This window comes from Dermacentor albipictus, chromosome 1 (assembly GCF_038994185.2).
Source record: "Dermacentor albipictus isolate Rhodes 1998 colony chromosome 1, USDA_Dalb.pri_finalv2, whole genome shotgun sequence".
NCBI lineage: Eukaryota > Metazoa > Arthropoda > Arachnida > Ixodida > Ixodidae > Dermacentor > Dermacentor albipictus.
The window spans coordinates 345,000,872-345,016,057 of NC_091821.1; the positions used below are offsets into that span (position 1 = coordinate 345,000,872).

Consider the following 15,186-nt stretch of genomic DNA (forward strand, 5'->3'; position numbering starts at 1 on the left):
AGAAGGTGGTTCATGTGTAGCATATGATGTAGATGAATAAAAATGTGTTCTTATCTTGCTAAGAAGGGATTAAACATTGTTATGGTGTTTAAAATAGGAAAATATATTGTGTGAGTATTGTGTTGCACTCACTGGGTAACAAAACTGGTGATAAAATTTTGGAAAAAGCAACGATGAGAACATTTTCTGCATGGAGAAAAGGACAGCAAAGATAAAGCGGCTGTCATTACAACGATGCTAATGGTATATATAGTGTAATTAAATCTGATAATATGATGCATTATTCTGTACCGGCTCAAGAAAAATGAGGGTGGTATGGTCAATCCTTTGAAATCTTTGACAGTGTTGCACTTATGTTCAAGACTGTCAAGATAGTTGGTTAAACATGATGTTGGTTAAACATGTCGTGTAGACAGGGCTTGTGTGCAGGGCAGCCGCAGTACTGGACTTTTATTCTGAACTACATTATGCACTGTTTTGTTATGCACCATTGTGATCCATGTGTAACCAACCACAGCAACACATCACATTTTGTGTTGCCATAGTTCAGAGTACTTGAGACAGTAATAACGCTCGAAATTCAGAAATTAGAAGACATGAAAAAATTTTAGAAGTGTTGTGTTCTGGCTGGACCAGGGTCCGTATTCTGAAACGACTACTTTCGGCTGTACTATCACCTTGGCCACGCCTTCACCATCGGCATGCTCTGACTGGCTGTTTTAGTAAAATTAGATGAGTTGTTTGGCTGTTTGAGCACTACGCCATCCGATTTTGCTCAACCAGCCAATCAGCGCGCGCCTGACGGCGATAGTATCGCCGAAGTGGATCACTTCAAAATATGTACGGCAGTTTGGCTTTTCTCCCCCCTTAAAGCCTACGACGTCAATGTACCTTCATTTAGACTGTTCGTACCTGTCAGAGACAGTCAAATACGTGACATTACAAGTTTAGCTGATCCAAGGCGCAAACGTCGTCCTCACGCAAATTGAATTTGGCGCCAATTGCCTTACCTGACGTCAGCGAAGGAGCCGCGATCAAAGGCTAGCGAAAGTAATCGTCAAAAGAAGCAATCGTTACGCCGTCTGATCGGTTCACATTGAAAGGTTTATTCAGTGCACAGCGATGATGTCTTCCTCGCACATTCATCCTTGCCTTCAGTATGCTGTCAGGTGTTCCGCGCAAGCTGTTGTCGAGGCTGCAGGCAAAGCCACCCGTCTGCAATGTGTTGACGCGATGCCTCCGTAGCTTCGCGGTTCGAAAGCGTTGATGTGGGTAGTTTAGCATAGCGAATGTTACAAAATGAGGTATTACACGTGCAACCGAAGACTAAACGCCTCTCGTTAGCGGCCTTGGTACCATGGAAGACAGCGGGATCGACAGTGATTCCAAGACGAACAGCTGTAATGGTGGCGATCGGCCGCAGCAAGATCTACCGGTTCCTGTGAAGACATTGGATGGCTGTGAAGCGGACATGAACGAAGCAGAAGGCGCTGAGAAAAAACCACAGGCTTGTAGATTTGCATCTTTACCGTAGTTTAAGTTTGTTTGGGTGTTACCCTTCACCATTTCCTAAACCTTCGTCGACGCACCACAACACACGAGGACGCTGGCAGCAACCATCTGTCCCAGTCGGCGTGTTTTCTTGTTTAATTTATTCATTAAGCATTCCTTAAAAGCCTAAAGAAAGTAAAACATGTGCGGTCTCGCAGTGCCTAGGAGAAAAAAAAATAATTTCTTGGGTATTCACGCCACGTAACGACGACGTTTGTATTTCTTATTCATTTAATATTAGACATCTAAAGTAACGAAAACGCAGTCGCGTTTACGACTTCATTTTATTTGGCCCCTGATAGTGCTTTTCGCGGTTGCTGTAACAATAAGCGGACGTGTTCATTTGTCACCGCTACATCCGCAAACACGTTTGCATTTTAGGATCCTCCGAAACAAATTCATAACAGACCATCGCACGGCTGTCATCGGCGTATTATGTTTTGACATTCAGCAGGTTACATTGCCGTTCTGACGATTTGTACAGCAAACTCCTTTGTTAATTTGCCCAAAAACTATGGCCTTAAAAACTGGAGCAAACAAGCAGTGGTGAAGGCAAGATATCCAGATAGGTTCTCATAAACTAGCTGATCTTTACGATTTACCCGTTAATGAAGGCGTCCATACGCATCGCTGCTGCATTGCAGGAGGCACCGCCAGAAGAACCGCAGAAGACGCCTCAGGAGCAGGCTGCATCAAAGTCGAGAGCCCTTCAACTCCATAGACGATTAGGTATGCCATCACATCACATGCATTGAACTAGGGTGGTTGCTTGGGCTAGTTGGTAATTCATGATCAAAAATAATGTACAGCGCAAAGGACAAGGACAGTGATAGACGACATACACAGCGCTGACTTCCAACAATATTTTATTGCGTCGCCACATCGTGTGTATATATACAAGAAGAGGCATGCGCAGAAAATATACGACAGTCACAGGTGGTGTCCTAACAGCAAGTCATTGAACAAGAACATGGTCACCAAAAAAAATTAAGCAATACGATTACTATCTGTTTAGAAACGCGATTTCACCAGGGGTCAGCGCAATTGAGGGCGCACTAACGCACATACTGCCAAGTTTTCTGATGAAATCAGCTTCCACAATTTCCCTGGTGAGCTGTGAGCAGTGTCTCGCTGTTGATGTCAAGTAGAAGGCGAGCAATTCAAGAAAGCCGCTAACAGAAACACCTGTGGCATTCTGAAAGCCAACTGCTCCAAAGTCATCAATGCATTCTTCAACAACCAGAAGCAACTTGTCATGCGGAAGTGAATAGTAAAGATCTTTAACGTCGATCGAGAACATCTTGAGTCCCTTTTCATTCTCTTTTAAAAAACTAATAACTTCACCAGAATGTCTAATGAGAAAAGCAGCGACTTGGCAGAAATCTGTTGGCTTGTTTTTGCAAGATAAACTAAACCTTCTAATCATTGACGATCCTTTTCTCATTAGACATTCTGGTGAAGTTATTAGTTTTTTAAAAGAGAATGAAAAGGGACTCAAGATGTTCTCGATCGACGTTAAAGATCTTTACTATTCACTTCCGCATGACAAGTTGCTTCTGGTTGTTGAAGAATGCATTGATGACTTTGGAGCAGTTGGCTTTCAGAATGCCACAGGTGTTTCTGTTAGCGGCTTTCTTGAATTGCTCGCCTTCTACTTGACATCAACTTACATCTCATGGAATGAACAAAATTACATACAAAAGAAAGGTGTCTGTATAGGATCATGTCTTGCGCCCGTACTAAGTGATATTTACCTAGCTCATCATGATCGCAATATTCATGGTCACCTAGCCGCGTCCTCTGTTGTCAAGGTGTGCAGGTTTGTGGACGACTACCTGATATTTATTGATTGCACTAATCCCGCTTTTGAGCCTGCTGTTTCTGAAGTCTTGGATATCTTTAAGAAAGAGCTGGAGCCTCTAGAACTTACGCATGAGGTCCCCATCGATGATACCTTGCGCTTTCTAGATCTCAGCATGAGCCTTGCTAACAAACATGTGTGCTGGTGCTTCGAACCGAGAAGTAAGAAGCCACTCTTGCCCTTTAATTCCGCACACTCAAAACTCGTTAAACGAGGTATTATAAAGCTATGTCTCATTAACAGCCTCAATAAATCGTGCCCGCACCAGATGCAACATAGTCTTGCTGCTCAGGTTGATCGTCTTTCTGGGGCTGGTTACCCAATGGCCTTAATTTCAGCCATAGCGGAAGAGCTTCTGAGGCGCACAAAACGTGATGATTCCGCTCAATCAGGGAACCAGCGGGCTGAAAGACGCAAGTGTGCAGTGCTGCCATATGTGCATGATGTATCCCATAGGCTGAAGAAAATAGGGCAGCGTGCAGGGATCACAGTCGTTTTCTCAGCCCCGGAAAAATTGGCAAAGCTCTGTAAGCGTGTAAACGCGCCAAAATCGCATCAGAGTTGTTGTTCTGTCGGGCACAGAAAACGGTTTGTGACGTGCACAAGCAATGTAGTCTACCAAATTCCCCTTTCTTGCGGCAGTAAATATGTAGGACAGACGGGCAGGTGCTTAAACGACCGTCTAAGAGAGCATTGTAACAACGTCCGCAACACTGTACAAGGCCACTTGGGCATTCATTGCCGGGACTGCGGCTGCGTGCCATTCTTTGAAGATACGCAAGTTTTAGCGAGACACTGCTCACAGCTCACCAGGGAAATTGTGGAAGCTGATTTCATCAGAAAACTTGGCAGTATGTGCGTTAGTGCGCCCTCAATTGCGCTGACCCCTGGTGAAATCGCGTTTCTAAACAGATAGTAATCGTATTGCTTAATTTTTTTTGGTGACCATGTTCTTGTTCAATGACTTGCTGTTAGGACACCACCTGTGACTGTCGTATATTTTCTGCGCTTGCCTCTTCTTGTATATATACACACGATGTGGCGACGCAATAAAATATTGTTGGAAGTCAGCGCTGTGTATGTCGTCTATCACTGTCCTTGTCCTTTGCGCTGTACATTATTTTTGATCACATGCATCATTTGACGCCTCCTCTTCAAAACGTTAAGGTAAAGAAAGCAAATTTATTGGCAGCAACACTTTCATAGTTTGTAGTTCAAAGGTAACAGGAAAGGAAGAACAGCCGAACAAAAAGAATAACTCGTATAACTAGCTTTATTTAGTGAAAAACGTGTGCATATATTCAACGCCTTTATGCACAGATCCAAACAGCGCGACAAAAGTTAATGCCTGCAACCCAAAACGCAATTGCACAGCCATATCAAGAAATTGACACTCACTCTTGTAAAGCAACATGGAAGGCTCACTGATGCATAAGCCACCCTTCTTAATATATGCTTCAATTAGCTTCCATGCCCTCATATCATGGCTTCTTTCGAGAATGCGCATGCCCTCAAATTTCAGTGCACAGCCGCATGAGCCACACTGGAAGGGTAGGGATAAAGCAGTTCTCTTCTTGATCAAGAGGACATGTTACCACGTTTGGTCGTTAACACACCAGCTAGTTTGGCCGATGTGTCTTGCCATAGCTCAACGGTATTTCTTATACCACACCTACAATGCTGCTTAGATAGGACCTAGCGTGCTTCTTCTTGCATGTCATCTTCACCTTCTCATCAGAGTGCGGCCATGAAACCTCAAGAACTAGTTCGGTGCTGATAACACCACAGGCACATTGTGCCTGGTCGCCATCCATTTCAGGTTGTGGGCGATCTTATGCATGTAAGACAATGCCTGCGGTCTTCTTTTGGGTGGAGTCAGGCCTACTGCCACAACCTTTCAGCCTTGACAGCTATGTACCAACTACCCGAACCTAATTCTTTGCGGGCTGCAACACAGAAGTAAAATATATCAATATATATATTTTTTAGATGCGGCAAGGTTTATGTCTCTTTCAATTGTTGGTATATATGTCAAAGTTGCACAATTTTATTGCGAGGCACCGCAGATTTTACTGAAGGAAAGGCAAGGTGATAGAATGATGCTTTGTGCATTTTCCAGTGAGTCCACATAATCAGAATTATTGAATTCAATTTATTCATCAGTCAGTTGATAATGTCTTTTAAAAATTATTGTTAAAGGAATTGGATCGCCAACACGAAGCACATGCACAAGTTAATTATTGGCTGCAAGCATTACACAAAAGGAGAAAATATGCATTCACCATAGCCAACGGAACACAGCATGTCAAACACCCTGTTAAACATGATAGTGCATCTAGCAGAGGGGTTGTATACGGGAATATTCAGCTGATTACAGTGAAATGGAGCAACTTTGAGTATTCAGGGGGTTCAACTTGCATGGAACACAGCATTTGTGGGTTTTAATACTTTCACATTAAAGGCAAGCTTCATTCACTTTGGATCGACAGTGATCAGCCCACATATTCTAACAGAAAATTGGGCTGATCCTGAAGGCAGTGCGGTTTAACACAGTGTTTCAAAGCGCTAGCTGTCACGAGGAAAGAAAGTGAGAAATTGGCAAGTGACGCCAAACATTTCCAAAGAGAGAATTTACTGCGAGAGAAGCATGTGTGTGGTTGTGGCCTAATGTTTAGAGCATTTGGCTGCTGGCTGGAAGACGGATGCTTGATGCCATCAACAATCGTGCATTTCTTTACAGCATTGTAAGTGGACTTCACCCGCTTTGGAAGTACCTAACAGAAAACTTGAGGTGTGTTGAGCGCACGTGAGCACATCGCAGTGTGCATGAAATCACAAGTTTGTTAGAGACACAAGGTATAGAAACGTCACTTTGATAAATGAGAATGTGCAAGGTTGCCCCTTACGCATGAGCTGTCAACACATCACAATCATCGCAGCTTAAGTATGCAACTGTATACTTAGAGAAATTGTGGTGTTAAGTTCTTGCCTAGTTAATTTTTTGTTGCCACCACCAGGCAGGGGACGTATTCTCGAACGATCACTTTTGGTGATACTATCACCTTCGCATGATATAGCGCTTAACCACCCAATCAGTCATATGATTTTGCTCAGCCAGCCAATCAGTGTGCACCTGATGGCCAAGGCTATAGTATTGCCAAACGTGATCGTCCCAGGATATGTCCTCTGGACTACGAAAAGCAAGTCATGTGCTCCGACTTGTGTACCGTGACTGAAAGGGATATCAGGCAAAAGGCGGGTGCATACATAAATTACAGGCTTCTTGAGCACATAAACAAAGTAAGGGTAAACGAAATTGTCCGGCTGCCTCTGCATTGCAGGAAGTGTGGGTGTGAACCAGTTTTTCAAGACACAACCATGCTAGGCCATGGAAGATATCAGGTTGTTAGTTTGTTGAATTAACTCGCATTATTGAAGTGGAAAAAGTGTGTGAGCATTGCCTCGAGGTACGTCGCTTGAAAAGCAATGGGACTACTCTCCCATTTCACTTGATATCTACTGTGTTTAACTTGACAGTCATCAGTCGAGCTGTTCTGAATGCATTGTCCTGCACCTGCAGAACATCATTGTGGATGATACTTTTTCTTTGTAGATTTTAGCTGTAAGAGCGTGCTTGTCTCACGGTCGCCTCGCTGCGTTTTTTGATATTGCACTTTCTTGTTATTCATGAAAAGGTCTGCTGTTTCGAAATGAAAACATGTCTCAGGAGAATGTGAAAAAAAAAGGAATGAAGTTCTAACAAGCAGGAAAGGCTAGTTGTGTAGTACAGAGTGAGACATTGCAAAAGGCTTAGTGGAGTGGACAGTCACTGCAGCGTGTATAAGTGTTGCCTCCTGTTTCTCTTTTATTTGTTTATTATTACCTTTTTCTGTGTGTCTGTAGAGCAAGCAGTATCACCATCACTTCCATTAAGGAAGGTCATTCACATTTTGTTAAGTAGTGCTTATTGATTAATGCTTGACTGAGAAAGTGCTTAATTAGTGTTCTGCACCGTAAGCTGCACATGGGGGCACAGATGCCCATAAAGATTGGAAGAAAATTAATTAGGCCGAATGCAATTTGTGCTTGCTCTCTCTCTCCATGTTTGTTGTCCTGACTGTTCTATTTTTTCATTTCGCTCAGAGCGGCACATACAGCAGTCAAAGAAAATTCGGCAGCAGACACGAAATGCGTGCATCGACACTCAGCCCAAAAAGACACTCCTACCACGAAGCAGGTAAAGTATGCTCACATTATAGCCCTCAAAAGTCATACTCTATGTCACAGTGCCCATTCAGTGCAGCTAAGCCTTAGGAAGCATGGGAAACAGCAGAAAAACAGACGTAGGTGGCACTGACACTTAGAAAGACACAACACAAGCGCCATGTTGTGTCCTCCCTAGCCTTGGTCCAAATTTTTGTTGTGCCGTTTTCCATGTCTTCTTAGATGAAGCAGCTAGCCCAACGTCACACCTTCTTTCAGGTAAATCATCAAGTTGAATCTTCAACTCAGAAAAATGAGGACACTTTCGCACTATCAACTGGAACAGTGCAGGAAGGGGATGAAAGAAGAGACAGACCACACAAAGTCATTGGAGCAGCATTGTGTGTTCCCATGTGCCTAATTCACTTCTTCCTTTTGGCCTGTTTTTGTACTGTTCCACTTTAGATGCAAGGCAAACTAACACAGCCCTTCTGAATTCTTTTGTGTTTCTCCAAGATGTTTGAAAGTGCAGTTACCTTGTCTGCAGATACAAACAGTGCTTGCACTGCATATGGCAGGGTCCAGGGTCTGTGTTCTCGATTGCTTAACTTTCACACCATTGACAGTATCCATTGGCACTCCAATACCAGAGGTCTAACCTCCATCAAGGTGTACCGAACAGGTTCCCCCACAGTGCTGCCATTTCTTTCTTCATACAGGCATATTACTAAAATAGTATCGAAATTGGCCTGAACTTGCTAAAAAGATTTTGCTGTGGAGAAATTCAGGAAGGAAGATCAGTCATGGTAAACTTGTCTCTTACTATTTCTTTCTCATGTCTTGTGTATTGTGCTTTTCATTTTCAATATGCCTTAACAACTGGCCTAAAGGAACACGCTTCTAAAGTTTACAGATCCGTTTGTCAAGAAACTGAGACTTGTTTCTTTTTTTTTATTGCGGGGTAAAACAGCATCAAAATTACATAGTGCACTGATACTACTTTTCTATTTAATTTTTTTTCCACACGAACAGGCTTCCTGTGCCCAACAAAGGCCAAGGGTCAACTGCTCAGCCATCAGGAGACACTGAGCCTTTGGTTACATGGAAGTCTGACAGGTGAATGGGCTCTGTTGTCACTTCTGTGAAGTCTGTACAACCCAAGTTTTGGCCACTTCCCCCCCTGAAATTTCCCTCCCCAAGTTTTGCCCCCCCCCCCCCCCCCCCCTGAAATTAAGCCGCGTAACCCCACTGCCTGCCTACTCCACCACTCCTCACACACATTCATAAAGCACGGACAAATCAATCTATTCGGCGGTCAACATTTGGCTGCTTTACAGTGAGAGCTGTATATGGCTTACCTTACATAGTTTTTTTGCCATCCGTCAACAGAAAAAATCTTCATGTGGGTCGATCCTGGTGATAGTGAAAAAAAGGATGAAGCTAACTGGCACATACCCCTGTGGGCTCAGAAACCTGTAACACACCCTTCGAAATCTTCGGGATGGGCCCACGTATGGGGAGTGCTTAACGCCTGCTTCACCTCCGCCCTGGGTCGGCCCGGCATTGCACTACTTTTCGATGGACCCACGTATACGGAATGCTCAACGCCTGTTTCACCTCCGCCGAGGGTGGGCCTGTTACTGCACTACCTTAGAGTTCGGCCCACATAGGGGGTGTGCTTAATGCCTGTTTACGGTTCACCTCCGTGGCGGGTCAGCCCGGCATTGCACTACCGTCGGGCCGACCCACGGCGGAGGTGAAGCACTTTGCTTCTCGTTTGAGAGCTTTGACTTTCATCAGCTCTCGTTGCCATTCCACCTTCACAGAGTGGAATGGTTGTCCATTTTTTCACTCCGTTTGGATGGCGCTAGTTATCGGCATCTCCTGGGGTGTGAAGGCCAGTTTTCTCACTGATTTGGTGCTCGCGCAATGAACGCGAGATGAGTTCAGTTGTCACACCATCTATTCAACGATCGTGTGCATTGTTATTGCTTTGTTGGTTTGTTTAGACTGATCCAGGGACCAGGAAAGGGATTCGGTTCATAGTCAGCTGGTCTGTATGCTCGTAGAACAAGTTGTGGCCAGAGAAAATGCCAGTTGCATTAAACTTTTCGTTTTGCTTCATTATTTCCTCGAGTGACGGCTTGCCACGATGCTAGCAGATATACCCGCGATATGGGTTAGATAGGTCAGAAAATAAAATAATGTGAAACAACATCCATCATCAGACCCTGCAATAACCGTTAAAACCATAAGCAATATGATTGTTACCCATTACCTCGTCTGGCTGTTGCTTAGTTGTACAGCACCTTTCGTGCAATATTGGCAACTGGAAAGAAGTGCCACAAGGAGTTGAGAAATTAAGCGATCTACTAAGGGAGAGAGCCAAGGCAACAGCCAAACAGGAAGTAAAAGCGAAAATTAACAAATTTAACCATTGTCTGTGAAAATATTTATGGATGAACATCTCTTTATTTAAAAAGGAAGTAGAGAAAATGCCGCCAGAAGTGGAGAATGATTCCGTGTGTTTTAAATTGTGCTTCTACAATTATCAGTGGAGCCGCCTGACGCGGCCACTTCTCTGCTGTGCTAATGTGAGTGTTTTTTTAACCTTCCACGGTGGGCGCAGTACGTCTAGAACCGCAGCGTCCTGCGCTCTACGTGGTTGTACGGGACTGGTGACCATGCATTGTTATGCAACGTCTCAAATAACAACATTAGTCGGCTTTGGCACTTAAATTGGTAGGGCAGTAAATGAGGGATCCAAAAGAACTGCCATTGATCTGCAAACATATATATTTCTCTATAATTCTTCCAGGCCAGTCCATAAGGTGTACCTCACAGGCGTACCTGTGAGGTACACCTTATTTCAATTCTCTTTCGCAGGTTTATGCGTCTTTACGGAGAATTGTGGGCATTATTCACATTTGTACTAGTAAAGCTACCTCCCCCTTCCCCTCTCATTTGCATAAAAAGAGTTACGTTGGGTTGCTTCCACCCCCCGAAAAGAAGAATCCTGGGTATGTGCCTGGTGTGCATGTTTCTCTCGTGCCAATGCCAACTAGCCCTTGGAGACAACTGGCGTGTGCATCATGTCACATAGCACGAGTCCCTGTGTCAGTTTCTCCCATTGTTGCATCATGGCAGGTAGCTCTTTCAGGCTGTGTGTTAGACTGTGCCATCAGGATCAGCCCACATTCCCCAGTCGTTTCCTCGTAGCAGATAATGCTACGGAGACGCTGTGCAACATTATACAGTCTTCGAGATCAGCCCCGGCTGTAACGGAACAGGCTTTAGTGTTTCTTTACCAGAGTTAACTCAAAACTGCCGTCATACTGTCGTCATTTTTCATCTGTCGCTACACACAGGCTCATGCAACCCACACAATTGCTTGCTTTATGCAAGCATGTTGGTCCATCTGGTAACACACTGAAGGACTCCACATGATGCTGGATAGTTAACTACCCACAAAATGGTTTGCATAACATCTGATTCCCGCAGTACATGGGATCTGCATAATTTTTTCCCCAGTTATAATGCTGCAGCAGGCCAGTCCATGTAAAGCTAATAGCATGATTTACACTATATGCTTCCTTTTTCGGTGTGACTTTGTTATACTGCATATGCTAGAGGGAAGCCAAGGCAGTGGGTCACAGTTTTGAGTGAGAGAGTCCTCCAGATTTGGTTCGTCTATTAGTACACATGAAAAGCTTGTTTGGTTTTTACTCGGCTGCCCATTTAAATGAAAACCATGTTTTCTGTCATTTCATTACAGTGAAGAGGATTTCGAATTTCAGCCCACTTCTAAGGCAGCTGCCCGTGAAATCACTCAACAGCTGATTAGAGATGGGTATGATCTTGACCTGACCCCTGACGATGATGATCTGGACCTTATTCCACCAAAACCACTGACTCAAAGGTGTTCCTGCTGCAACCCATCTCAGACATGCTCCATTATGTGACCAGCTGTTGTTACTTTGCTGACATGAGTATTTCTATGTGGAAAAGACAATCTTTTTCTGATAGGAGGCCATGGGGTGCAGGTGTGAATGGATTGACTGCCGGTTTAACATTCCATATTTTTTTCTGCTGCTGCTGCCACTAGCTACATTCGTGTAGTTGCAGCAGCTATAGTGGATGAACTTATGATGTACCGTGATGATTGTTGTACGAAATTGCACAAAACTCGAAATTTTCTTTGCTGCCTTCCTCCTAGTCACCAGGGGATGCTTCAAATCTCAAAGCTGTTATTAGATGATTCCACTATGTTCAGTGGCAGGCATTGTGTGAGCCTCATTGCTTTTAACTGCCCTCCACTTGCCAGGGGTGTGCTTCAAGTTTTTGGACCCTGGCTCCTGAACTTGCTCATAATGTGCAATTTATTTAATTGCAAAAAATTGCGGAATCTCTCCATTTGCAATTCTGTATATAATGCCCACTATGCTTTACTAAGACAGAAAATTCTACTATATGTGCTGTGATACATTTGTTCAGCATTGCACTTGAATAATGGTATTGCACAGAAGATTGGGCAGTAGTAGAACCTCGCTTGTTATAAGGGCGACCTACGTCTGTGGCCGTATGGCACATTTTCACGCCGTGACACAATTTTAGATTACATAGCAAATTGGACACAAATGTTGCCACCATAGGGAATGGCGCAATGATGCATTAATTTTTCGGAGCCGATAAGGTGATTTGTGCGGCGTTACTGAAGTGCTTATAGCCCTGCACAGCTAAATTCGAACCTGAGAGCAGTATTAGAGTCGCATGATGTGAAACCTTTGTCAGCAGTCTTTATGAGACAAAGGCTTTCTATTTTGCACCAGTCTTGCCAATTACCTTTGAACACATGAACCGAGTTGTCGGGTAGCACAGGCTAAGCTGAAACGTTTTGCATTTTACTGTAGATTTCTGTTGTAGTCAAGGTCGTGTACGTTAGTCAAGGCATCATCGTGGCAGAATCTTCACAATGCCAGCATTGTTTAATGTTTGTAGAAAACATTTCAGTGCCAAAACAATTTTTACACCAGAACTAAAACATTGCTTGATACTCCTTTCTTGCCCTTAGTAGAGCCACGTAAGTTTAGCGAGTGATTTTCTATGTGGACGTCAGACTGTTTGAACTTAACTATGTATTGATTTGTATTTCAAATTTAAGTCAAGTGGCACACGAAATTATGTGCTTTAAGTATTTGATGCTGGAACCCGCACTGCTAGTTCGCGAAAGCAAAGTTTATCCTCGTTATTCTGCTACAATTGTGTTTGAATTGAATAATCTGCACTTCCTTAAAACCATGCATTTATCGACATTTGGTACTCGCAAAATGTTTCATGACACTCATTATGCTTGCACTTATGAGTGTTAGCCAAAAGAATGGCCCTTCACATGTGTGCATAGCAGCAAATGTCACCAGTCTTTGCCATTAGCAGTTCATTCACACATCAACCTATAGTTGTCATTACTGTAGTGATCTGTTTTACTGATCTGTGCGGAACAGCTTTGGTCATGTGAATGTAAGAGTAACTTGAAAAGTTACTCTTGGATGTGCTAAAAATTCGTAAAATGATGCGATTCTGTGTATACTCATTGCACTGGTTGAAACGACAGGATCTGTGCACAGCGCTAACATCGTTCTTATGAAGAGTTTTATTATTCTGACACTCGGTGACACTACAATTGTGAGTTGATGCTTGTGCATGGCATGCTTTGTTCATGTGAGCTTCATCAGTATTGTATTGCTTCAGAACATTTCCATTTACTCTAGTCATTGCCTTATACGCAATTTACTTGGCCACCTTGGGCGCATATGTTTTTACGTAACTGTTATGCATTAAAAATGTGGTATTTCGATGTCTGGTGCTGTGAATTGTGGGGATGCTCGACTCATACATGTTTCCTGACATTCGTCTTCCGTGCATGGCTCTCACATCTCTTCACGTTCAGCTTCCCCACACAGTACCCACAAGTGATGGGGGAAGTTGGTGTTGTAGTCATGGAGGAAGGAAAATGATAGGAGGGAGCATACTGCAACGCGATTGAAGCCAACCTCGTGGCCCAACACATGTTCATGTGTCAAAGTATGCGGTTAGTTTTAGTGTTCCCGCTCTGCAGGCAGTGCCATGGCAGGGCAGATGAACAAGCGCACACTGAATAAAAACTACTGGCATAGCTACTGGGAATCAAACGTTTCAGCGAATTTCGATTCTTCCTCCGTTATCTTGACCCAAGAGGTGACGTGTTGGACCACCACTGTGGCTTCACGGAATGTTCGCTTGCCAAGGCTGGTTGCGTGACGTAATGCTCCCTCCTGTATTTTTCCTTGCTTTATGGTTGTAGTTATGCAGCTGCGATGCAAGGTGGTGTACATGTTCCTATGTAAGTGTCACTTGATGGCATTGATAACTCGGGTGCGAGAGTAACCTGCCTCCTCCTGTTTGTCTTCGCATTGTTGGCACGCTCGTAAGCGTGCTCTCAGGGACTAACCTGCAGGAGGCTTCTCGTTCGGTCTTGGAGTACAGCACCGGCTTGGGCAAACACTATTGCGCACATGTGATTTCATTTGCAGAATTGCCGCTGTGAACAACTTTGGTGTAGGACACAGGCAAGCAATGCCTCAGTATCCTCGCATGGTGAGTCAAACGTCAGTTTCTCAGTGCATCTTCATTGATTGAGGAGCTATTCCTTGTATGTAGCTTATCTAGCGGGTTTGTTGTATAGGAGGAGCAATAAATGCTCTTTTTGTATGTTCGCACTGCTGTGGTATGTGTTTTTACCAAGATCATTCCAGGCCCCATAATATCGTTGCTGACAATGGTCCCAATTCAATATGCCTACGCTGTGATAATACAGATCTTCAGGGTATCTTCAAAGGAGCAAGTGTTGCCAAAGCAAGCCTTTTTCTTCGTTTGGTGCATCAATTACCTGCTCAGATGTAATTGGCTGAAGACATGTCAAGACATGTAGATGTGGCTTGAATATCAAAGCTAAAGGCTAAAAGCAAAATATAAATTCTTGTCGACTGGCTGAACAGAAATGTTGCACACATGGTTTAGATTTTCACTTTGCCATGTGTGTGTGCAGCATTCGATATTTATGGAATACTTTGCTGCCACCGAGGGTTACGCTGTCCCTAAGTGGAATGGTAATGTGGAATGTTTGCCATAAGGCTGTTTCTTTCATAATTAATAGCAGGAGTATGTATGTACCTCTGCAACTGAATGTGGACACTAAAGGCAAAAATTGAATCGATTTGGCAGTGTTTGATTATCCTTCTGGAAGCCTGCCAATATTTATGCTGGGGGATTGATCTAGTTGGAAAGTAAGTCGAGACTCGAAGGACTGCAATTTTTAAACAAATTCAAATTGCCCGCACTGATCGGAGTGGGTCACGTAGGAGCCATGAGCTCCGATGGCAGTCTGGGCATCGATAACCTACTGGGCACCACACTGCTGCAAATGGTAAAGTTAGCGGGCTGAAGTTAAAGATTCCACGTTTTGTCATCGTGTACAGAATATTTTAGACATACTGACACACATTTTTGAAGTTGTAGAAACTCTGCCACATGCT

At 43.8% G+C, this 15,186-nt stretch overlaps 1 protein-coding gene across 1 annotated transcript; it reads left to right on the top strand.

Moving 5' to 3' along the window:
- Positions 1–1,106: 1,106 nt before the first annotated feature.
- On the top strand, positions 1,107–13,469 carry LOC135913708 (protein FAM219A-like). The gene is made up of 5 exons (XM_065446334.1): positions 1,107–1,507; positions 2,196–2,280; positions 7,556–7,649; positions 8,648–8,731; positions 11,391–13,469. The coding sequence occupies exons 1-5, from the start codon at positions 1,358–1,360 to the stop codon at positions 11,575–11,577; spliced, it is 600 nt and encodes a 199-aa protein (XP_065302406.1). The 5' UTR covers positions 1,107–1,357; the 3' UTR covers positions 11,578–13,469.
- Positions 13,470–15,186: the final 1,717 nt, after the last annotated feature.